Source organism: Pezoporus flaviventris, unplaced genomic scaffold, assembly GCF_033815535.1.
Source record: "Pezoporus flaviventris isolate CSIRO_AGI_PZ_B2104156 unplaced genomic scaffold, CSIRO_AGI_Pfla_v1 ptg000129l, whole genome shotgun sequence".
NCBI classification, from domain to species: Eukaryota; Metazoa; Chordata; class Aves; order Psittaciformes; family Psittacidae; genus Pezoporus; species Pezoporus flaviventris.
Window position 1 is genome coordinate 3340619 of NW_026892677.1, and position 23245 is coordinate 3363863.

Genomic DNA, 23245 nt, shown 5'->3' on the forward strand with positions numbered 1-23245 from the left:
CCAGTGCTGCTTTAGCAGTATCGGGTAAAAGGAGTAATATCTGTCCTTATACGTCCCAATAACACATTATACAAACACATAAGTCATTGAAGAATAAAATCTCCTGCGTTGTGTTCAATTATACTTTTGTGGTCAATTCATCAGTATTATGATTATTTTACTGATATTCTTCTCAGTTATTGTAGGTTTCTAGATGGTAAACACTGCGCTACTGCCAGTTATTTAAATAGCTTCAAATAAATGTATCACATTGAAAAATACCACCTTCAAACCCTTCTTTGACGAATAACGCTGCATTGGATGCCTATGTAACAGCAAATTATAAATTTGCTGGGTTTCATTGCAGGCTTTTTGTATGTTTTGTATTTAGAAGAGGACCATTTTGGAAGCCAAGTGTTAGCTATTTAACAGTCCAAGAGGTCCTTACAGAAATATGCACAGGACCACATGTGAGTAGTGTACTTGGAGATTTCCTCTTAACTTTGCTCAAGAAGCACTCAAAGAGCCCAGCTCCATCGTTTAAGTCAAGAAAATGAAACATTCATGTGCTGTAGCTAGATATTGCTGTAGCCACACAACCCATGCCTGACGAAGGTTGAGGATGTACAACTGAATTTATATGCTGGACGTAAAACCTGTGTTTAAGGGACACACATTCTAGCCAATCAGACTAAATAAATCAGCAGGCCCAGGTTTTATCATCACAGATAACCCCCATTAATCCAGCAAGTTTATTCCTGAAGACAAAGGACAAAATGAATTGCTTCATTGGCGTTGCCTGAGCAGCATGCTAATGCTGGGAGGTGGAAGGCATGAATTATTCATGCCCTTGCAGCCTGAGCAGGCAGATCCTGGCTTTTCCTGTTACCATTGCAACAAGTGGCAGCTGGCCCAGCCGTGCTCAGGCCATTCCGCATCCCAGGAGAGCACGGAAATGCCTTCTGGAGAGAGAAAACCCCCGTGCCCCCGCTGCGCCCAAAGCAGCCGGGTGGATTTTCAGGTTAAGCCTTATGCAAAATGGACCCGGGAAGCACAATCTTTTGTAACTCGGATGTTCTTGACCATAAACTACTCCTCTTGGAAGAAAACGGGTTGCTTTGGTGAGTTTGTGCAACTTTTGACGTGTTCTGAACCTGCTGCAAGCTCTTTTCAGTTTACGGTAACTGTAATGCGCAGTCTTTTACCAGGCTTGCTAAAAATAGGCTGCTTTCTTTTTGCTTTTAAAATGACTTAAAGAATCTTAAAAAGGCATGCAATATCTTTATTTTTAACGCTAGAAAATGCATAAATAATGTCTACAGAATTGACACTAAAGTTATGATCAAACCTCCTTAAATTGTCTTAAGTTTTCAAATCCCTGCAGCACACTGCTAAACCAAAATACATTTATGATTCAAGTCTGTTTTCCTGCAATCAAAACTGGGACTAATGTAATTCAGTTTCAAACTGGAGAACCTGAAAGAGCGTGTGTTATATTTCATGAGGAATGTTGGTTCCTTGTTAAGTGTAATTTGTGGCATTGCTCTTTATTCAGGTATTTGTGATTGGGTGGGGAGCAGGAACTGAGTCCTGCAATACATTCTTACCATGTATTAACTATTCTGTTATAACAAAAAGAGTTGAAAAGCATTAGCAACATCCATTTTTTTCTGAGGGTAGGAAGGAGATATATTCTGTATGTGAAACACACGACAGTGATGAGCTAAGGCTAGACTTACCGCTTCTGTATAATGTGAAAAGCATCAACATGTTTTGCCTTTATTCATTATACATTATAGCTACCTGTACCATTTGTTTCGGTTGTCTCTGTTATTTTCCAGTAGTGATACTATCAGCATTGCCTGAGAACTCTCAGGTATTTGGCACAGTTAAAAGTTGATATAAACAGTCAGCTCCCCAGAGCAGAGGCCGTGGAAAGTAGAGTGAATAGAAAATGAATCCTGAATAAGTTTTGATTGTGGATAACAAGCTCTCCCCCTTTTTGTTTGTTTTGTTTTAATTACACAGTCCGGATTCTGCTGCTTCGACTTTGGTTTCTTTGTTTTGATCAGAAAAGCGTTTTATTTGAAATCCAAAAGACAGCCAGATTTTGAAGAGATAAAAGTACAGCACAGAAATATCTAGTGCTAGCAGTAATTAAATGCCCTATGTTTGAAGACGGGAAACAAGAGGTAAAAATAGGGATAAATAAATAACAGGAGATATGCAAACAATGGAGGTAATCCTGCACTCCTTAATCATGGGAGCAATCCTTATTCAGGTAAGTAATCCCAGTGGTTTCAATAGACTCGCATCAGTAGGTGTTATAGCATAAGGCCCATATTTTTCAAGGAGATAACAGTGTCTGTCTTGCCTGGGATTTTCTTTGTAATGTGATTTTAGCAACAGAGTTTTTAGTGATGTGTTTGAATGCATTAGTGATGATATTAAATTAGACTTTACCAAATGTCTATTCTGCTTCTAAAAGTATAAAAGAGGAAAATGGAATGATGCATTAGAAGCATACAAACCCCACATATTTTATTAGAGATGTGCTTTGCAGTAGTAGAACTCTGCTCACCCTGTTGCCTGTGTTTGTAGATTACTTTTTGGTACATGATGTATATAAACTTTCCTCCTTTTAGGATAGGATGCCACTTGAGCAAAACATCGCTCTGACACCTCATGTCACACAAAGTATATTTGGGTCTCCATAAAAGTGATGCTGATATATATTGATAATATCTCCGATTTAAATACAGGGGGTTTGTGGTAATGTCCTGTGAATGTTTCTTATTGCTGCTATGGTCTCTGATCTTGCCAAATAATGCCTGCAGTTCTGCCTTGGGAATAACAGTTCTATATAAATGTTGTGGCTGTGTTACCTTCCTCATCAGCCCAGCTTGATGCTTCTGAGCTTTCCCCTCCAAGACCATATAGTGCTGCCCTGTAATCTAGGATGGGGCTTGAGAGCACCTGTGTGCCCTTCTCCAGGCACTGCATCTGTTAATGAGGGAAAACTAATTACTTAAAAGCTTTTGGTGTGATGGGCTTGATAAATAGTCATGATGGTGCTCTGCAAGCCATCAACCTGTGTTTGTGCTGGATGCCAGCAGTGGTGTACGAGTGTTACCCTACAACCACTGCAGTCGTTGCTGTGGTAAGATGGTTCCTCTGTGGAAATATTCTCTTGTGCACCCTGAAGGGGACAAAATAGAAGTGAATAATGCCCTAGATGCTGGTTCCAGAGGGTATAGGGAACTTACACTTAGGTGAAGTTGGCATTAAATACCTGCTGGCTTTTTATTGGTTACATTGAGATACTGAGAATGAATCAATTGTTCTTAATCAGCTTCATTACGTGGCAAAGATTTTTGTGTTTTGTATTTGGAAATGACCTATACTATGTTATTAGTGTCTATTTGCACAGAGATATTGTATAGAAGCTCTTTAATACTGAGGCTACATGGCTCTTGAGGAAACTAGAGTGCTGGGGGCAATAAAATGACCAGTGCCAAGAGGCTGGAAGGGCAGACTGGCAACTGCTGCCATGGGAGGGATTGGGGTGGCCTTTGTCAGCAGTATTTCTTTTTGCTTACTCCATGCATGTTCCCAGCATGGTCTCCTCCAGGTGAGTCCCTTTCTCCCCTGCCCATGGGGTCAGTTCCTAGTCCTTGAAGAGCTCCAAAAGCATTGGTTGCACATTAACTTGAACTCTATAACTGCAGTTTGGAGGGTGTTTTTTCTTACATTCGTTCTCCTTTGTTGGATTACACAAAATAAACCACATGCAGCTCTGTTTCTTTGAAGATCTCCTCTTGGCAGTGGGCAGAGGTCAGGTGTTTGGTCTAATTCTTACTACCTTATGTGACTTTTAGAGATGGCTCTGCATGTAAATTTATTGAGAAGTCTTTAAAACTTGGCCAAAACCAGAGCTTTAGAATGGTTCAGCTCATTTTGTATTAAAAACTCTGTGTTCGGTGATTTGGAGCAGTCTGGATTTCTCTTTGTGCATACTAAATGCATACAGTAAGAGGTGTTTTCTGTAATCACTGCCATGTCATTTTCATGTCTCTCTCTATCAGAGGATGCCCACGTCTCCTTATTTCCCACCCAAGGCAGGGGGATGCATAGTCTCCACTATTGCCCCAGGTTAGAAGCTCAGTGAAAGTCAAGGTATGGGTACATGCTGTGAGCAATGGCAAGAGCAGATTCTTTACAGTTTGGCAGCCTTCCCTCCTTTGTGTGAGATGTATATTACTGCTCTTTGGAGTTGGTGACATAAAGGCAGTGCATTGTGGCTGCTCTGCCTGACTGTGGGCATTGCTGCAGATGACAAACTGCTGCATTAATGTAGAAGTGCACGGAGGTTTCCTATTTTAAGGCTTTCATTGCAAAGCTTGTATAAACAGTGGTTATGTGAGGCTGAGATATTTGAAACGATACCAGCCTGTAGTTCTAAGCCCACGTAGCATCATAGAATCACAGGGTGGTTTGGGTTGGAAGGGACTTCATCCAGCTCCGACCCCTGCCACGGGCAGGGACACCTTCCACTTGAGCAGCTTGCTCCAAGCCCCTGTGTCCAACCTGGCCTTGAACACTGCCAGGGATGGGGCAGCCACAGCTTCTCTGGGCACCCTGAGAGTCCAAGCAAGTTTTAAAGTTCAGGTACAGGAAACATCCTCACCCCTGTTTTGTCTAGGAGCCAGTGGCAGATCAAGCAGAAAGCCTGGAAAAGCCAGTGTGCAGCCTGCACAGTGCCCTGCTTGAGCAAGCTCCAGGAGGGTGGCCCTGGCAAAGCTGAGCTCTGCCTGAACATCGGGCACTGACTTCAGTGGTCCCCCAGGTCAGAGCCACATAGCAAACCTCAGCTAACGCAGCATGATGTGGTCACTGTCTATGGAAGAGAGCCTGGAGCAGAAGGGGTGTCCCATGGTCCAGCATGTCCTTGTGATGGGACTTGCAACATTTGTTGTGTGTAGGATCCTGGGGACAGCACTGACACGTGAATGACCGGGTAGGAGTCTCCAGCAAAAGGGAGCCACAAGACATTGTGGATGGCTTAGTTTGGTCTTTACCCTTAGCAAAAGACTAAACCAAATAACTACCTTAATTATATGCTTATTAACATCACCTCTCCTACAAACAGCCAGGCTGAGAGAGCTGGGCTGGGTCAGCCTGAAGAAGAGAAGGCTCCTGAAGGGGAGACCTGAGAGCAGCTCCAGTGCCTAAAGGGGCTGCAGGAAAGCTGGAGAGGGGCTTGGGACAAGGGATGTAGGGACAGGCCAAGGGGAATGGCTTGAACCTGCCAGAGGGGAGACTGAGATGAGCTCTTAGGCAGAAGCTCTTCCCTGTGAGGGTGCTGAGGCGCTGGCACAGGGTGCCCAGAGAAGCTGTAGCTGCCCCATCCCTGGCAGTGTTCAAGGCCAGGTTGGACACAGGGGCTTGGAGCAAGCTGCTCTAGTGGAAGGTGTCCCTGCTCGTGGCAGGGGTTGGGACTGGGTGAGATTTAAGGTCCTTTCCACCCCAAGCCATTCTAGGATTCTATGATTCCAAGTGGAAAAGGTGAGCAGGTATGAGTATACGTATGAAGTACGACAACGGTACTGATAAAAATGCAGTACAGATAAAGTAATAATTTTTTACTTGTTCTCCATTACTTCCACTGCTGTAAATCCTGTTCCGTGTCTGAGAGCAGCCTGGCCTGGAGGAACAGCAGTCCTTACCCCCTCTGTGCTCCAGCCAGCCCCAAGCTGTTATCTTGCCATGGCAGGTTTCACGAGCGTTCTTCCTTCATGCAACGTTGCTCTTGTTTCTGTAGCTCTCCATAAAGGCAGGGGTTAGCAAAGCCACACTCAATCCTATGTGTGTGGTCCCAGGCCCAAACCTGCCTCAGATTTCCATCAGTGATGTGCAACATGCATTAATCATGTGCCTGTGATGGTGCAACTCATCAGTCACACACCTAAAAATCCACCAGGAGCAACTGGAAACATTCAGTGTAAGCCATGCAGAACAAACTGCCTATGTTGGGCATATGGTGATGACTGCTATCTATTTTGAACATGCATAATCTTTCCTTTGCTCCCTGCAAAGTACACCCCGCTCTTGCTTAGTGTTGCATTCTAGCTGTTGATGGTGTGTTACCATTAATAATTAGGGTCCTGAATAAGGCTGTAACACAAACAACTAAAAATATCTTTTTTTACCTTTATATCAAACTTTCCTGATGATTAAAGACCATCAGTGCAGGCTTCATAAGGGACAGAGGACATAATGGTGCAGAATATACAATAAGCAGTGACTAATTTAGCTGTTGACAGTTATTGTGGCCATCTTTTGGAAGATAAAGAATTGAGTCAAGAGAATATAGATACAGTTTCCTTTGTATCTGTAGGACAGCCCAGGAAAAACATGGAGAAGCTAAGTGTTTTTAAAAGCAGAATATCATGGAATCATAGAATCAATTAGGTTGGAAAAGAGCTTCAAGATCACCAAGTCAAACCTTTACTCCGGCACTACTAAATCATCTCACTCAGGGCCTTATGATGATGGAGTAGAAGGTAACTAGCTGCAGCCCTCATAGGTGGTGTGGACAACTCTGGGACTGCGTTTCAAACGTGTCTGTTTGAATTTCATTGCTTTCAGTTATTTTTATACTTATCTGGACTTCTAGCATCTCTTACAGCTGCACACATATAAAAGTTGGGAGGTCGAGTACAGAGCAACCAGGCAGGCTGGGGAGATACTCTGCATGACTTGGCTCAGAAGTCCCTGTCGGGAAGCAAGAGCAATTCAGAACCTTTCAAGGTCCCAATAGAGCTAGTGAAGGCTATTTTAGAAACTAATTATTTATTTAATTATTTCAATAACACCAGGCTTTAGCAGGCAAAGTCTTACAGAAAGAGGGTTCTATCTGCCTTTGTAGTCAGCTTTTGCTAGCAGATCACCTTTAGGCTACATTAAACCAAACCCAAGGATTAATCAACTATTGTGTGGCTGGCTAAAACGTCATTCAACCATGTTTATGCTCATATGACCGAGTGGGTGAAAATGAGACATCCATTAAGTTGAAGGCAGGCACTCACCCTCATTAATAACATTGTGCAGCACTGCAAAAGCAGGGCAGTCTGCAGTGAGGTTATGAGCTAACATACAGATAACAGCACAAAACTTCCCAGTGCACTTTTAAGAAGGAATTGAAGCATAAGTGATTTCATTCTCACTTTTTACATCTAGAATTGGATGGGGGTAATACAACGTGCATTGTCACACTGAGTATGATATATCATAGAGTGCAATGTGAAGGTGCCTCTCATAGAATCCTTTTCCTATAGAATAAAATAGTTGGATGGAGATACAGAATTTAATGGCAGAAGAGAAAAGCTGTGTCCCAGAATGGACATAGATTGAGGGTTGCTATGGTTTCTTTTATAACAGCCTTCCAGTCACAGCAATGACTCTTGCAAATAGCACTGTATGGGGGTGTATAGAAATGTCCCACACATGCAGCACCAAGCCGTGTGTAAGGACCAAGCACACAGGTGAACGTTCAGCTCTTGGTGGGTGCTGAGCATCACTTCAGCCATTCCCTGTCCTCTCATAAAGTTAAGTTGTCATAATGAGAACTGAGAACATCCTTTGTTTGGGGAAAAAGTGTTCACATACCTAAATCACCCAAACTCCTCCTGTTGTATCCTCCTCATTTTGTCATCTCATAATTCTGCATCTCTCAATCCTGATTTTTTTTTTTAGGGCAAATGCTGCTTTCTTTGGGTATTTTTCTATTTTTTCCTTCTTTTGCCTGCATATTGCCTTGAACAGCTCATGACCTAGTTCTGTCTTTTAATTGCTGCTGCAATATGAATTTTAAGTCCAGCTGGAGTCCAGATGCATTGAGGATATGCAGCACACATCAGGGCCAGGGCCCTTGATCTTAAAGGCCAGTGCTTCCCAGCCCTTAACCTTTCTGAAAAAACCCTTAAACCATCACCATGCATTTCACTGTTGTCTGGTGATGGGAAATAGAGATAATAACTGTTAATCTAAATGCTAATGTGTATTTGTCTCTCACAGCTTAGTTTGTTTTATTGTTCTTTAAGCTTCGGCTAAAAATATGAGTGGAGATGTATGTGAGCCTTGTGCCTACATCCTCCAGTGCCCAAGTGAACCTGGCCATGGGTACTGACAACTTTTCTCCTTATAGAACTTCGTATATTTTCTTATTTTTATGTATTTTTATGTCCATTTTATGGGTATTGGTGGCAGAAGATGAGTGGGTCAACAAGAACTGTAGGTATCACGCACTGGGTGGAGATTAGGACTTGACGAGCAAGGTATTAGACTTAGCATATTCCTAAAGAGTACACTTCTTGGAACAATGTAAGTTTGTCCACAAAAAAAAAATCTTTCTTTACTTCTCTGCACTGTAGAATAAATACTGGCTAATACATGTATATATTGGCTGCAAGAAACCTGGAGAGGGGCTTGGGACAAGGGCCTGTAGGGACAGGCCAAGGGGAATGGCTTTAAGCTGCCCGAGGGGAGACTGAGATGAGCTCTTAGGCAGAAGCTCTTCCCTGTGAGGGTGCTGAGGCGCTGGCACAGGGTGCCCAGAGAAGCTGTGGCTGCCCCATCCCTGGCAGTGTTCAAGGCCAGGTTGGACACAGGGGCTTGGAGCAAGCTGCTCTAGTGGAAGGTGTCCCTGCCCGTGGCAGGGGTTGGGACTGGATGAGCTTTAAGGTCCCTTCAATCCAGACCCATTCCAGGATTCTGTGATTACATATTTACTGCTTTTTGAGCATCTCACTGATTTCCACTCTCAGTTGATGTTCAGGTGTTTTGCTTAGCTAAGAGTTCCCTCTTTTGCTCCACAGAAATGTGTATTGGAGGCAAGTTATCAATATGCCTTCTAATGACTGCTGCAGAAAGAGCTTTGTTTTAATCATTCTATGATTGCAATTTGTGAGACACTGGATTCCTCTGGGAAGGGAAAAAAGGCATATGCAAAAATATAAGCTGTTTTAGGTTAGTTTAGATCTTCATGCTGCGACACACTTGTTTTCAATCAGAATAGAAGTTTGATAGTTCATATTAAGGAGACTGCAAGATGGGTTTACACATAAGCATGTCTTATCCAAAATAGATTCATGCAAGGCATGTGTGAGCAGAATTTTTGTTTGCACTGTACCAGTTGATGTAGAAAGCAGAGGAGGAGCTGATAATACTCTGGAGAGCCAGATGAGGAGCAGAAGGCTGAGGACACAGCCTCACACAAGCACTGGAAATGTGTCTGGAAGCAGAAACCCAATGAAGAACAACACACGGGCACGTTTGAGTTGAGTGCTTGTAAAAATGCTGGTAAAAGCTGGACTTGGGAGCAAAGCAGCTGCCTGGGCTGTGGCTCCACTGGCTCCTCCATCAGCAGCCAAGGCTTTGCATCATTGGGAAGATGCATGGAGGAGGATCCTTGTCTTCATCGTGGCAGTATCCTCTTTGCTGAGAACTACTTGCCAGACCCTGATGCTTGGTAGTCACTCTGCTAAGCAAAGATATATGAGCACAGCTGCATTAAGTTGCTATGACAGTGATAGATTACAGGTTAACATGTATATTGCAACTTGTTCTCACAATGGACATAACATTACTGCTTTATATTACTGATACTTGATGTATAATGCCACTATATCTAATTACTGAACTAAAATGCATTTTCTGACCAAGGTACAGTGAGCAGGAGGGAAAATCACCTTGGAGAAATGCATCATAGCAGGATGACTAAAACCAATCAGATAGTGCAGTCTGAGAAGCAGGAATTCAGTGCATTAATCCTAAGGACCACCAAAACCTGTGGAGCTGAGATTTCAGTATACAAACCAGCAATTCAGCTGCAGAATAAATCTCTTCAGAAGGAAACTGTCATGATATCACTTGCAAACATTTTAGAACTGCAAATTAATCTAAAGGTTATGAGTAAGATAGCAGAAAGTAATTTCTGTGCTCAAAGAAGTGCTTTTATGCTTGGGAAAAAGACCTGTTCCTTACTCAAAAAGCTGAAGTCTTTGCCTTAAGTGCAAAATTCAGCCATGGCCCAGGGAATCATCCGTAACACAACCATGTTTATATCATTTCTTTGATACCCACATTCACAGCGTGAGGTCCTTAAGTAAGGTTTCATCTTCTTTTTGCATCCTGCGTGGAGGCAGGAGACCAAGTTTCTTGGCCAGCAAATCTGCATTGGTCTCTCAACTTATCTTTGTGTGCTTGATGGCAATTTCTAAGCTGCAGTGCTGCCCAGAGCCAAACCCTCCTCCCTCAGCAGCATGCAGAGCCTTCCTCCAGCAGCTCAGCTATTAGCAACTGCTTTCATGTGCTTCTCCTGCGGGAAGTGTGGGCTGACTTGGTTATGGTATATGGGAGGAGGATGCTAGAAGGCGAGCCAAACACCACTGCAGGTCTCTTTTCTCTTGCAGGTGGAAAGATAAAAGGGCTTGTAAATGGGTCTCTGAGCCGTCTTCTGTAAAACCTTTTCTTCCTTGAGGCTCATGGGGGGCTGTGATAAGGGCCCCCTCTTGCACAGCTTCTGCTGCTTTCACCATTGAGGCTGGCATAGGGTGCAATGGGACAAGGCCACAGCTCCTGCAGTGCCCGCCTGGGGCAAGCTGGTGACTCCAAAACTGACTAGTTAACTGCAAACCTTTCCTTGAACAATGGGACTGCACAGGGAATGCTTGTAGGAAGCATCCAAGGAAAGGGGGCTCAATGCATGGATAGGCTTGTGGGGAGTCGAAGGGCAGCTCCTTGCAGGAGCTCACCCAGCTTGGGGAGCAAAAGGTTTAGAAGGAGCCAGGGAGGAGGAACCTGATGAGTAACTCGGTGAGCTGCAAGGAAATGTGTGCTGCTGTCTGTGGTTTACATGCTGGAAAATGAAGTCCTGCTCCGGGTCTGTGAGAGGCAGCAAAGGGAAGAGTGAGCAAAGGGCATTTTCTCCCATGGTGGGATTGCCTTTGCAGCCCTTCCAAGCCGATAGATAATCATGGCAGGTTACTGTGTAATGACGTGGTCTTCATCATCTGTGCTCATTTACTGTCTGGCTCTTCAGTGAGCTGCTCTGCTTCTTACCTTCCCAGTTATTATTTTTGATGTTTTTAATCTGCCCCTTCATGCTCCTCAGGTAGCAACTGAGTTTTAGCTTGAATTCAAACCAGCAATCGTATTTCCAGAGACAATTCATTTCTTTAATTTGTTGTTGTTCTGGTGCCTGACACTTCCTGCTCATGCCGAGCTCTCCCTGGACTCGAGAGTCTCTCTGCAGTACGTGGATCTCGAGCACAGTTTATTTTAATCAGGGCTCCCAGAATCTGGTAACACTTCAGGCCAATTTCCACAGTAAATCCAAACGCATTCAGCAAAGCCATGTGCAGCCAGTGATCAGGGGTAATTGCCAGCAATTTCACACCCACAGAATCCTTGCTTGACTCTTAACATTCCTGGAGCCCCATCTTTCCCATCACTGTTTCCAGCAAGAATCTCACAGTTGCTAGGGGATGGAATTTTTCATGCATTTACACATGAAATATTTTTAGCATGAAGTGGAGTGTTTCCCATATAATTTTCTGGTTGATATTTGCTGCATTAAAGCAGGAGGACCAAAACGCAGAGAGAAGCAATCTCTAGAGGTCCGGGGGCCAGGTTTGATACAGGTACTATCCAGGCATTCAAAATGTTACTTAAATCTAAGTCTGCTGAATTTAGCTGGAGCTCTGACAATTGCAGGCTGTCACAGGAGACTTCCACTTCTCCTCCTGACTCAATTACCAAGTCTCATGCCTCTCATAATATTATCGTTGCTGTAAATAAAGTTAAGTTCGTTCTCCTTTTTCTTTACAATGGAAAAAGGAAGTGGCTTCCTTCTACCACCCAGAACTGAAATAAACCCAAACTTCAGATGAAATCTTGTTTGAGTTTGGGTTCAATGTTTTCTTCAATGAAGATGTGGTTATTGATGAACTGGATTTAAAAGATAAAGCCTATATTTATTGCCCATACCTAAATTCTCACTGTAAGAGCACCTAGTACATAAAAGCTGAAAATAATAGATGCACCTATACAACTTAGGTACCCTTAAAATTTTAGAGACAAGAACTATCAGTAGACACAGTATTTTAGCATGCCACTAGATTGTCTTTAGTACTACTGTATTTTCCATAGCGCATTCTATTCCTTATGCAGCCTAATACTTGTTTTCCTCGTTGCCTATTCTTGCATGCTGAAAAGATGTTTACATTAAGCTGTTCGTGACTCTTGGTTTTCTTCCTAAGTGATTAGTTGATTGCAGCTCAATAATGTTTGAGTAGCTCAAATTATTTCCTGCACTTCATGTTTGTAGCGCTCTGAGACTGTCTATATACAACTTCTGAATCGTGTCCAATTCTAAGACTCATTAAGTGTGCATGTGTCAGGCTCCGCTTCCCACAGACGTGTTTTTCTTCTCTTGCTGCTCTCCCATTCCAACTGGGGTTGCACACCCTGACTGCAAGATGGTATCAGCAGAGGATCATCCCTGGAAAGTGCTCTCCTGTTGAAATGAAATTCCTCTAAACCTGGGATTCCCAAACTGTGAAGTGTGCATCATAGTGCTACTAAAATATTAGATTACTCCCCAGTGCCTTTGTAGAAGTAGTACTTAACTAAGCTGCATGAGATAAATGCTTCCATACAAGCAGTAACTCAAAAAATACCCATATCTTGTAGAGGTCCTTGCTGCATCAAGAGTACGTATGTATGTAGAGTCCCTATGACTCTACCCCTCTTCCAGCTCTGGTGAGCTCCCCCTCTGAGACACATCATTAGCTGCAAGACATTCAGGCTGATCCGTGAAGAGGTGGGATTGGGTTTGACTTCTGGATGTCATAAGTGTGGTCTTGAGGACTGAGGTAGGTGAGAAGTGGTGGGAAGGTTGGGAGATGGGCAATATTTTGGGGCTCTAGGTAGGTGTGTAAGGATTTGATATTGTTTAATAGAGTAAGAAGCAACTGATGTAAATCTTGAACTCGTGCACACGTGCCTCTCTGGTGCAGAACATATATCTTTAATCAGTAAAACACAATGTTTAGAAACAGGTGATAATAGAATGGAAAGCCCATGGAAGAGATGCAGTTTGGTAAACAAAGGTGTATTCTGTTCACAGAGCTTGGTGCCGCTTCTCTTGGTTATACAGAAGCAAAAGAGAATGGGCTGAAGCATCTGGTTCTTATTTTTTAATGTATTTCATTAAAGTACTTTTTGTAGTGCAAAAGGCAGGAGCAGTCCCTGGAGCAAATAATTCCTTTTAGCAGCGGATTCCCTCCCCTATTCCTTTATGTGTTTCCTTTTATCCCATGAACCCTCTATTGTTTTTACCTGTACCACATTTCAGCCTGTCCAATGGGTTCGTTCAGGGAACTGGGAAAGCACGCTTTTGAATCTCAGGTTTGGAGTCCATCTACTGTTTCTTTAGCCCTTTGATGACATTAGTTATAAGTAGAGAAACTGGCTGAGACACCTGATGTGAAGGAGTGGGCTTGAGCTGTGGATCCGGGCATGTAGGAAGAACGTGAGTGTTGAGATATATCCTGGACATTGGTCCACCACCAGGTTTGGGCACTCTTCCCTCTGCCTCCCCAGTTTGAATCATCAGCCCTCTTGATATTCTTGTCTCTGAAATGTGAGACTTTTTCCTTTCCATGAGCACACCCCTGACCTGAAGCTAGAACGTGGCCTCTGTCATAGTCCCTCTCCTTGGCCGTGCAGTGAAGCACAGGCTTGGAGCAGCCAGAGCAGTGCTGTAAATTTGGAGAAAGTCTTCAGCACAACGCCTTGGATGGGAAACTGAGGGATGGTGATACCTTAAAGAGGCAACTGAGGGATGGTGATACATTCAAGAGGCCACAGAGGTGTTCAGAGGGATGGAGCATCTTTCCTGTGGAGCCAGGCTGAGAGAGCTGGGCTGGGTCAGCCTGGAGAAGAGAAGGCTCCTGAAGGGGAGACCTGAGAGCAGCTCCAGTGCCTAAAGGGGCTGCAGGAAAGCTGGAGAGGGGCTTGGGATAAGGGATGTAGGGACAGGCCAAGGGGAATGGCTTGAACCTGCCAGAGGGGAGACTGAGATGAGCTCTTAGGCAGAAGCTCTTCCCTGTGAGGGTGCTGAGGCGCTGGCACAGGGTGCCCAGAGAAGCTGTGGCTGCCCCATCCCTGGCAGTGTTGAAGGCCAGGTTGGACACAGCGGCTTGGAGCAAGCTGCTCTAGTGGAAGGTGTCCCTGCCCGTGGCAGGGGGTTGGAACTGGATGGGCTTTAAGGTCCCTTCCAACACAAAACAGTTTGTGATCTTTTGAACTGCTACATGAAAAGGAAGCTTCTCCACAACCCTTGTCTTTGCATAGACATCCAACCTCTGCTGTGCACCAGCATGGACTGAAGATCCACATGCAGGGGTTGGAACTAGATGATCTTAAGGTCCTTTCCAACCCTAACGATTCTATGATTCTATGCCAAAATACACTAAACCCCCGCAAAATGTCAACAGAAAGAAAATGTTGTATTTGTGTAGACGTTTCAACCAGATGCTGCTGCCTCCATGTAGGTGCTGCTGGAGAGAGATGAGGTCTCTGCCTTTGGGCAAATAGGGCCGCCACTGATGCTTTCTATGAAGAGGGGTCATTAATTCCACAGCGCCGTTTCTGAAGATGAAAAGTCTTCTTTTCACAGTGCAAGAGTTTTAACTGTGCCCTGGCTAAAGATTACCTGAACCTGCCATAAATTGAGATGTTTCACTAATTGGTTTCTTGGTTCATTAGCCAAATTGTGAGTGTAAGGGAAATGGGAAAAGCTCAGGATGCATTTCTCTTGCAATCCTTAATTTAAATGGTGAATAATAACTTCAGGTTGAACTAAACTGTGATGTGATTTGCAGTGATGGAGTTGCTTTTTTACTTTGGGATCATTTGCCACCTTCAAAGCTTTGTGGGAAAATGATCCTCAGCTCTGCCTCATTCTGGCATGGCATGATAGCAGGTAAGAAAGCATAATCGTTATAGTATAATGCAATAATCACAAGTTTGATGCAGAAACACTTTGTGTTTTATATCTATTCCTTATCTATTGCTTTAAGTAGTGAGATGACAGGATAAAAAGCAAACATCTTTAAATGTCAACTTTAATGCAATAGATGCTGTGGATTTGGCTTTACTTCCGTTATAGCCATGTAAGTAACAAAAATACGAGTCTCTCGTTTACTGTCTCTGATGCAACACACTCAGCTTAAAATGAAAGCTTAACTCTGAGCAGCTAAAGCAACTACATTCCTGTAATTCATCAAATAAACAGTGTAGAATTTAATCTCTTCTGTGAAATTTCTACCATTGATTGTTACGGCGCGGTTGTGACACGGGAGGTCATTTGTGAGCACTGAATTGCTGGTTGTGTGACAGGGAAAAAACAGAAGGCTAAAAGAAAGGTTAAATTAAAGAAGCTGCTAGGAGCTATTTTTGTGAGATGGATGCATATTACTTAAATTAATGATAGCAAACCTCCAATTAGCTGGATGTTGATGCAGAATTACAGCTTTATACGGTAAATACATGTTTTCTCAAGCTGAAGGGTTGGGTAAGTAAAGCCTGCACTCATAAAGAGTTCCACGTAGATGGTTATTTTCTGTATATTGGGGCACGGTGGCCTCACTGCTGTTGCTGACAAATCCTTACCATAAATTTCTCATTGTTTGCTAACAGCAATTCAAACTATGAAACTTGGAGCTCCCTAGGGCATCCTTCCATAACACAGGATGGGCAAAAGCCTTGAATGCGCTGCTTTGTGTTTCAATAAACAGCTTAGCTTTTATTTTAGAGCAGAGATTTCTCCCTCAGCCCAGTGCATGTTGTTCTGGCACAAGCAAGTTTGATGTGGAACCTCTAAACTTGTTTCTTTTCTGTTAATTTATTGAATTCCTCTGTAATATACATCAAAGAGAACAGCAGCTATGAGCTCCCTTTTGTTGTGGTTTTTGCAATTTATATGTACCAAAATAATAGCATAATGGTGTTATTTGGACAATTTACTCCTCGGAAAGGGTAGAATTTTCTAGCAGACTGTCATTGTGAAAGGTGAGTTCATCTCCTACATGTCATCTCACAGTAAAACACTGCAGTTGCTCACATTTGTGAATACTTCCAGTTTACCATTTAGCTGTGTATAGGAGTTATCATCACCATGGCCTTGAATATCAGGAAAGAAAACCCTCCTAACAAACCCCCAAACCCAACAAAAAACCCACCCCAAAGCCACCTTTGCATTTTTTCTTAAGGTCTTATTTTCCCAAATATTTCTAAAGGATGACCACAATATCCTTTATAGAGGCCCTGTGATGGGAATATAACAACAACAGTGGGTCAGAACAAGGATCCAGTTACATTAGGATTAATGTAGATTTCAGATTAGGAGGAAGTTCTTCCCTGTGAGGGTGCTGAGGTGCTGGCACAGGGTGCCCAGAGAAGCTGGGGCTGCCCCATCCCTGGCAGTGCTCAAGGCCAGGTTGGACACAGGGGCTTGGAGCAAGCTGCTCTAGTGGAAGGTGTCCCTGCCCGTGGCAGGGGTTGGAACTGGAGGAGCTTTAAGGTCCCTTCAACCCTTCAATAGAGTCATTCTATGAGTCTGTGATCATTATCCTGATTTTGGTCATTTAGGTTCACAATTTAATTACATATTATGCAGAAAAATACACCTCCTAAGGTGTGTGTATCTACCTGGTAGTTTCATGTCCCCCCATACCTCTTCCTATGCATGTTATGAAAGCTGTTCAGGATATTTTTTGCAAATCTTTACCATATTACTTCTATTTTTACTTTTGCTGACAAGTCCCAACAAATTTAGTGTAAGTATTTTTCAAGGCCATTCAGGGAAAATGTTGGTTCTCAGTGTACTTCTGCTGCTTTAGGATGGAAATTGAGATTAAGAGGATTTTTGGAGTACTGCTATGTGCGTTTTGGGTTTTTTACCTAGTTTATATTTTCCTTGGTTTTCACTCTGCTCCTTTGTCAGCCTGGTCTACACAATTTATACTGGGGTTTCATTCATAGTGTGGAACGTTTTATCTTAATCCCATCATATGCTGAGATGCCTGTGATCCCAATATTCTGTTTTAAAAAGTAATCAGGTGTCCTGCTTTATTCATTTTTACATTCTGGGTTACTCAGCATTTCTGTGCTATGTGTTCTTATTCAAACTTACACAGTTAGTACTGCTTCGGTTGCTATTTTTATGCTCCATGCATAAATGCAGTCTTCCTTGTCTTAGCTGTTCTTTGCCATTAGCTTTTCTATTTTCACCTGAGACTCTCCTTCTCCACTTTCTCTCTTTACAGCCACCTTTGCTTCAGCTTTTAGTTCAAAAAAGAGCCCAACAACCCAAATACACTAATAATAAACCCTAAGAAAACTCTCTCAGCTCTTAAAGCCTTAACTGTGCTGTTCCACTGTGCTGTTCTGTTCTGTTCCTTAGACCCCACTAAAGCTCTCCCCTTCCCTCTGTTGGATATTCCCCCACAGGGACTCTGTTAAGGTGGGACTGTGTTTTCTGTGAGGGTTGTTCTTTTATTCCCCTGTGTCCACCTCTCTCTTTCCCAGTTTGTCTGGCTATCTGAGGAAAGAGAAGTGGAAAGCTGAGCAGTATTTCCAGCACACGTCATCAAAGCCAAATACGTCTTCTTGACCTGGATCATCGGCTGAGCACCAGCCCACCTTTTCCTTAATTCATTTTTCCCTTGCTTTGATCCCCACTGCTGTTTATTTTACATTTCTAGCAAGCTCCACGAGACATTTAGCAAAGGCTTTGGATATAAGATGAATTCCAAAATCCATAGCTTTTCCTCATACTGTATTTTCAAACCAAAATCCTCTCGAAAGGTCACTCAAAGGCTTGAAATGCTTGAGCATTTAAGTTGTTGTTGATTTTTCTCGTGGTGATTGACTAGCCATCAAGCTTATTGTGCTCTTCTCCTAAAAACAGAGTTAGTTTTCTTTTTGTGTAAAGAAAAACCCCACTGAGCTTCCTCCATATAGCTGCTGGTGGAACTGCATTCTGCACAGAGGATGCGTGTATCAGACCAAGTTGTGTAGACCCTACTGCATTAGAGAAGAGAAACCATTTTGTGTGTGTGAGCTGTAGTTAAAGGAAAACACTGCTCCAGTTAGAAATGCTTACAGTGGTTGGTTCCTTTTCACAGAGCATAGAGGCAGCGTTTGAGTTCCAGTAGCTGTATACATCCCCAGTGGGATGCCACGGGGACGTCTTTATTGTTGGTGGCTAGTTTATATGAGGCTCTTTTTGTTAAGTGGGTGGTCTTGGTCGTCATGCTAGTAACGTTTGTAGCTGCACAGTTGACTATGGATGTGTTGTATAGGATAATGTATTTAAGGAGGAGGCTTCGTTTGATATCCTTTCACCAAGTCTGGCTCAGATTAAGGTTATTGAGCTTACAGTTCTATGGGCAATGCCAAACAGTGTGTAATTTCACAGGCATTTTATGGTAGATTAAAACTGAGTTGACCCAGGAATAGCTAAAGATAGTTCTTTTATAAAAGAAATTACTTAAAAATATAGCCCTGCCACCCCCATATGTGCAAGGACAAATGCAGAACAAAGATACCGAGGTTTTTTGGCTAGTTGGCAACTTCTTTCAGCCTTGACCTGCCTACTTATGAGTCAGATGCCATTTTACTTACTCTTTTTTAAGCAGCAAGACTGAGTGTGTAAACCTACATGTGTCATCTCAGCACTCTTTTCTCTCTGAGATCACTATATCACTGTTGCTTCACTCCTAGTTCATGGCCTTACAATACTTTTCCATTTAGCTTCCAGGCTTTAATGATCCAGCTCTGCACTGACAAAACGCAGAGTATTAAGTTAGGGGAGAAAAATGTTAATATCATACAGTGAGGGGTTTTTCTTTTCCTTCTCCTTAGGAGAAGATAGATCATGTAAATGAGGCAGTCATTGCTGAGAAGCTAACTTAAGATTTTTCATTTCTCCAGCACAAAGTGCCAAGTCTTTGTAAGAAAATAGAAGATGGTGAATACGTTATGGAACTCAGTAGTAAAAACACAATAGCTCTTTGTATCCCTCTCTGAAAAGCTGCAAGTCTGGTTTTGTGTAATGAGTGAAAAAGTAAATGGTATGTTATTTCTGCAAGAAAATTAGCTTTTATTTACTCAAGGCAATCAGTGTTTATTATAACTTATGCATTTGGAGAAACAGATTTAAGAAAACATGCTCCCTTGGATTTAAGTGTGTTTTGTTTTCTCCACATTTAAGTAAAACCTTAACAAAATAACTATTAAATAGTCTTTAGTTCTTATTAAATGTTCTTCAATTCTCTATAATCCTGCATCATCTTCTATTTGGCAGCTGCACAGCAGTTGTTTGCTCACCGTCTTTTGATTAATTCTCTTACTGTTCCAGAGTGTAATATACCTAGTTTGTTTAGAGAAAGCGAATCTGTTTCATGTTTAAAAATCCCTTTTACTGCAGTTACTTCATCTTTGCAGATCTAATTAGGTCTCAGTCCTTTCCAAATCATGTAAGTCAAAGGTCCCATCTTACTTGTCCCTAAGGCATTATTACAAAAAGTCCCCAGATGGAGTCTAGTTTCTAACTGATGACTTTACCATGCAAGGGCTAATTACTTCTAATCTTACACATTGATGAGACTGTATTTTATGTCTCTGAGCCATTGAAACTATAACTGCCAAATTATCCTCTACTGTAATATGCGGGTTATTTCCCCATTAAATAACTGGCTTCACAAATGGCAATCCCTTCCTGCCAGGCTCTCGCATTTTAAACCATAATCATTTCTGGCACACGGGTCCATCCGACGAGCCCTTGTTAATCCACGTTATGATCGTGGATAAACTGATAGTGCCTGGCTGATTTAAGCCAGGCTGAGCGGATCTGGGGAGCCCGGATCCCGAGTCAGATGCTGCTGTGTGGTGCTGCAGCCGCTGCCTGGGTTTCATTTAGCCTTGCCTTGAACAGCCAGCTTTTTCTTTTTATAAGCAATAACCTCATTCAGCTCTTTAAAAGAAATGACTCAACACTTTCACCTTCTGAGAGGGAAAAAGCCCTGTGTCTAGAAGTCTATAATGCATGAAGGTTTTGGAAGCCTAATCTAGTATAAGCTGCCTTCAGTCAGCTCTCCTAAGCACTGAGGAAGAGAAATGAATATCTAAAAAGCAGCAAATAACTACAATTGCAACTCTGATTTCATGGCTATATGTGATAGAGGTCAGTAACATAAAGCTGTTCATTTCTTCATATAAAGCAGTGGCTGTTATCATAACTTGCTGTAGGCAAAGGTACTGGAAACTCCTCATTCAAGGGAATATTGTATTTTATTGCAGCATTGCTTCCCACCATAAAGGCTTTCTTCCCTGCTTCTTTCTCTGTTAGTCTGGATCCAGCTTGATGGAGCTAACCTTGGGATTGGCTCCCCAAAGAAGTTTACTCCAGGGATCCATGTATGAAGGTTTAATAATTTGGGTTCAGTATATTCCAGATCTGAACCCAGCTTTGCCAGTAAGTAATCACTGACTGGAAGCTTTGGTAGAAAAACAAGGGTTTGGACGAATAGTTTGGGAAGCGAATAGCACCTTGTTGATTCAGCTCTTGCTTTTTAAAGGCAAGAGAGAAAATTGGCAGTGCTTTCTGGGGGGAAAAAAAGCAAACCCAAACCACCAAAACCCAAGGCAACACCAAAAAACCCCAAAACCTTGACCTTAAAGTCTGTAGGAAAATGCCAGTGTTACCACTATGGCTACCAGAGCCAGAAACACCACTTTATACCCAAGCTACAGAGGCATTTTGAGCTTGGTTTCAGTACTTTATTTATTTATTTATTAGTAAAAAAGGCAACTCTCGCCACCGAATTGTAGATTAATAAACTTTCCTTAAACGCTCATTTAAGTATATGAGTCTGCATTGATAGATCTATCAGCATTAATATTCTGGTCAAGGTGTTAATCCCAGTATTGCTCTAAGTAAGGCAGTGATACCTTTAGGAGTAATAAGATGGTCCTAAATCAATGGACTGATATTCCAAAAGGATGGGTTCAGTTTAGGGTGTGAGAAACATTTTTTGCCTTTTCTTTAAAAGAACATGAATGACTTGCTGAAATTTTTGGTTCTTTTCTTTTAATACGTCTTTGGTGACTTTTATCCCACTGAGCATCCAAAAAGTATCCTGACTTACTAGCCTGTTTTATTCTGGGTTTTGTATTTTGGGTTTCATATTTAATTTTATTTATTTCATTTATTTTATTTATTTGATTGTTTGTTTCATTTTATTTTTATATTCTTTTATATTTTTTCTTTATCTTATTTATGTATATTTTTTATTTTATCTATTTTCTATTTTTATTTTATTTTCATTTATTTTAATTTTTATTGTATTTTTACTTTATTTTTATGTTATTATTTTTTAAAGGCACTTTCCTGAAAGCCATTTTTTAAATCCATTTAAAGAGGTCAAAACCTTTAGCTCAAATGAGTGTAAGATTCAGCATCCTTTTGTCCCTGCCTTGCAGGTATCCCTGTAGTGCGTGTCCGTGTGTAGCATCAGTACATACTTTCGTGTTGTGATTACCAGAATATTAAGTAATGTACAAAAGAATAGCCCTGAGTTTGCTTTTTCTTTCTTAGCACTATTTGACCTTAGTCTTTGGAGTGATCAAAGCAGCGCATGAATCTTGTGCTAATCTTCTAAAGTTGGCTTCAGCTGGGTTTTAATTTACAGTAAATACTTCTGTTGTTGGGCCTTTTAGTCCCAGCTGTTGAATAATGCAGTACTTGGTAGGTTCAATACTCGTGTATACACATCGGTCTGTCATTCTCACTAGCCAAATTGCATGTATATGTCACGGGAAACAAAATACAGGATCTCTAAGCTCCAACAGGAGAATAGATGTCCATGGTTTAAGATAAAATGTTACTGGCTTGTGACCCTGTTTGCTTCCCCGTGATGGGGCAGATGTTGGAACGCTCTCAGTATTTATATATACCCCAGCAAAGGCCAAGCTCTTCTCCATTTTGCCTTTTGGACACCAAAGTCACTCAGGTAACTTTAATGAGCGGATGCTAAAAAAGTCCAAACAAATTAAAAAAGCAAGCAGCAAAACAGCCAAAAACCCATCCCATCTTACAAACCTTTGGAAGTTAACCAAAGTAACTTCAAGCAATCCAATAAATTGATCTACAAATCAATAGATCGTGTATTCAATAAAGACATTGTTCGCTGTGAGGGTGCTGAGGCACTGGCACAGGGTGCCCAGAGAAGCTGTGGCTGCCCCATCCCTGGCAGTGTTCAAGGCCAGGTCGGACACAGGGGCTTGGAGCAAGCTGCTCTAGTGGAAGGTGTCCTTGTCTGTGGCAGGGGTTGGAACCGGGTGAGCTTTAAGGTCCCTTCCAACCCAAAACCAGTCTGGGATTCTACCTGAGCCTATCAGTCTGGGAAAGTCAGGGTATGAAAGAAGGTGCAGCTGTACTGTGAGAAAGAGGGGAGGGAACATGCTACTCATAGGGGAAGTGATATTTCTGGAAGGAGGGACAGCATAGTTGGTAGAAACAAAGTACTTCACTGGCCTCTTGCAGCTACCTGCAGTGGTTTTGTGGCCGGGAATTTAGCCAGGGCACCATCCTGACACGAGAAAGCATGGGACCAACGGCAGAGTGACAGGGAAGTGTGTACCCGCAGTACAGTGTTAGTTAGCAGGGGTTACCCCAGCAGCATGGGTGTGGGATGAAAAAGGGTGGAAGCTGTATGTCACAAGGATTCAGAAGCCAGGTAGAACTAGGTATTGTGTTGTGCCAATACACATATTAACTAAGTCAGTTGATGTGACTGGCAGCAACTCACTGGCACAGTGCTTGTGCGAGTCCATTGCAAGGAGGTCAGGTTAATAATTACAAGCTATTCCACAAAATGCCAAGTGTTTCCATGGAATTTTTTTTGGTGCTTTAGCTTGGGTTGGAGGGGGGAATTATGTTGCATCATGAGAGAGATCAGCTGAGAGCCACCCTAAAATAGAAAGTGGAGACCTCAAAATACAGCTTGCACAAGGGCCGTAGCAATGCAGATAAGCTATAGAGTTTTACATCTAAACTGTATTTCCAGCTGAAACTTTCCTAAAGAAGAATTCCACCTGCACTTCTCCTTTGCCAAAGCATCCAGGCTTGCACTGT

General features: G+C 42.4%; 1 protein-coding gene across 2 annotated transcripts in view; it reads left to right on the top strand.

Annotated features, from left to right (window-relative positions):
• The first annotated feature begins 750 nt into the window (after positions 1-750).
• Positions 751-23245, top strand: part of CUNH10orf90 (chromosome unknown C10orf90 homolog) — a 77627-nt gene continuing 55132 nt past the window's right edge. The window contains exon 1 of one of the 2 annotated variants that reach the window (XM_061478563.1): positions 751-1100. In XM_061478563.1, coding sequence (XP_061334547.1) covers positions 788-1100 — 313 coding nt within the window. In that variant the 5' untranslated portion in view covers positions 751-787. Of the gene's footprint in view, positions 1101-8058; positions 8161-23245 lie in introns of those variants that run through there. The other variant, XM_061478564.1, reaches the window with a different exon arrangement.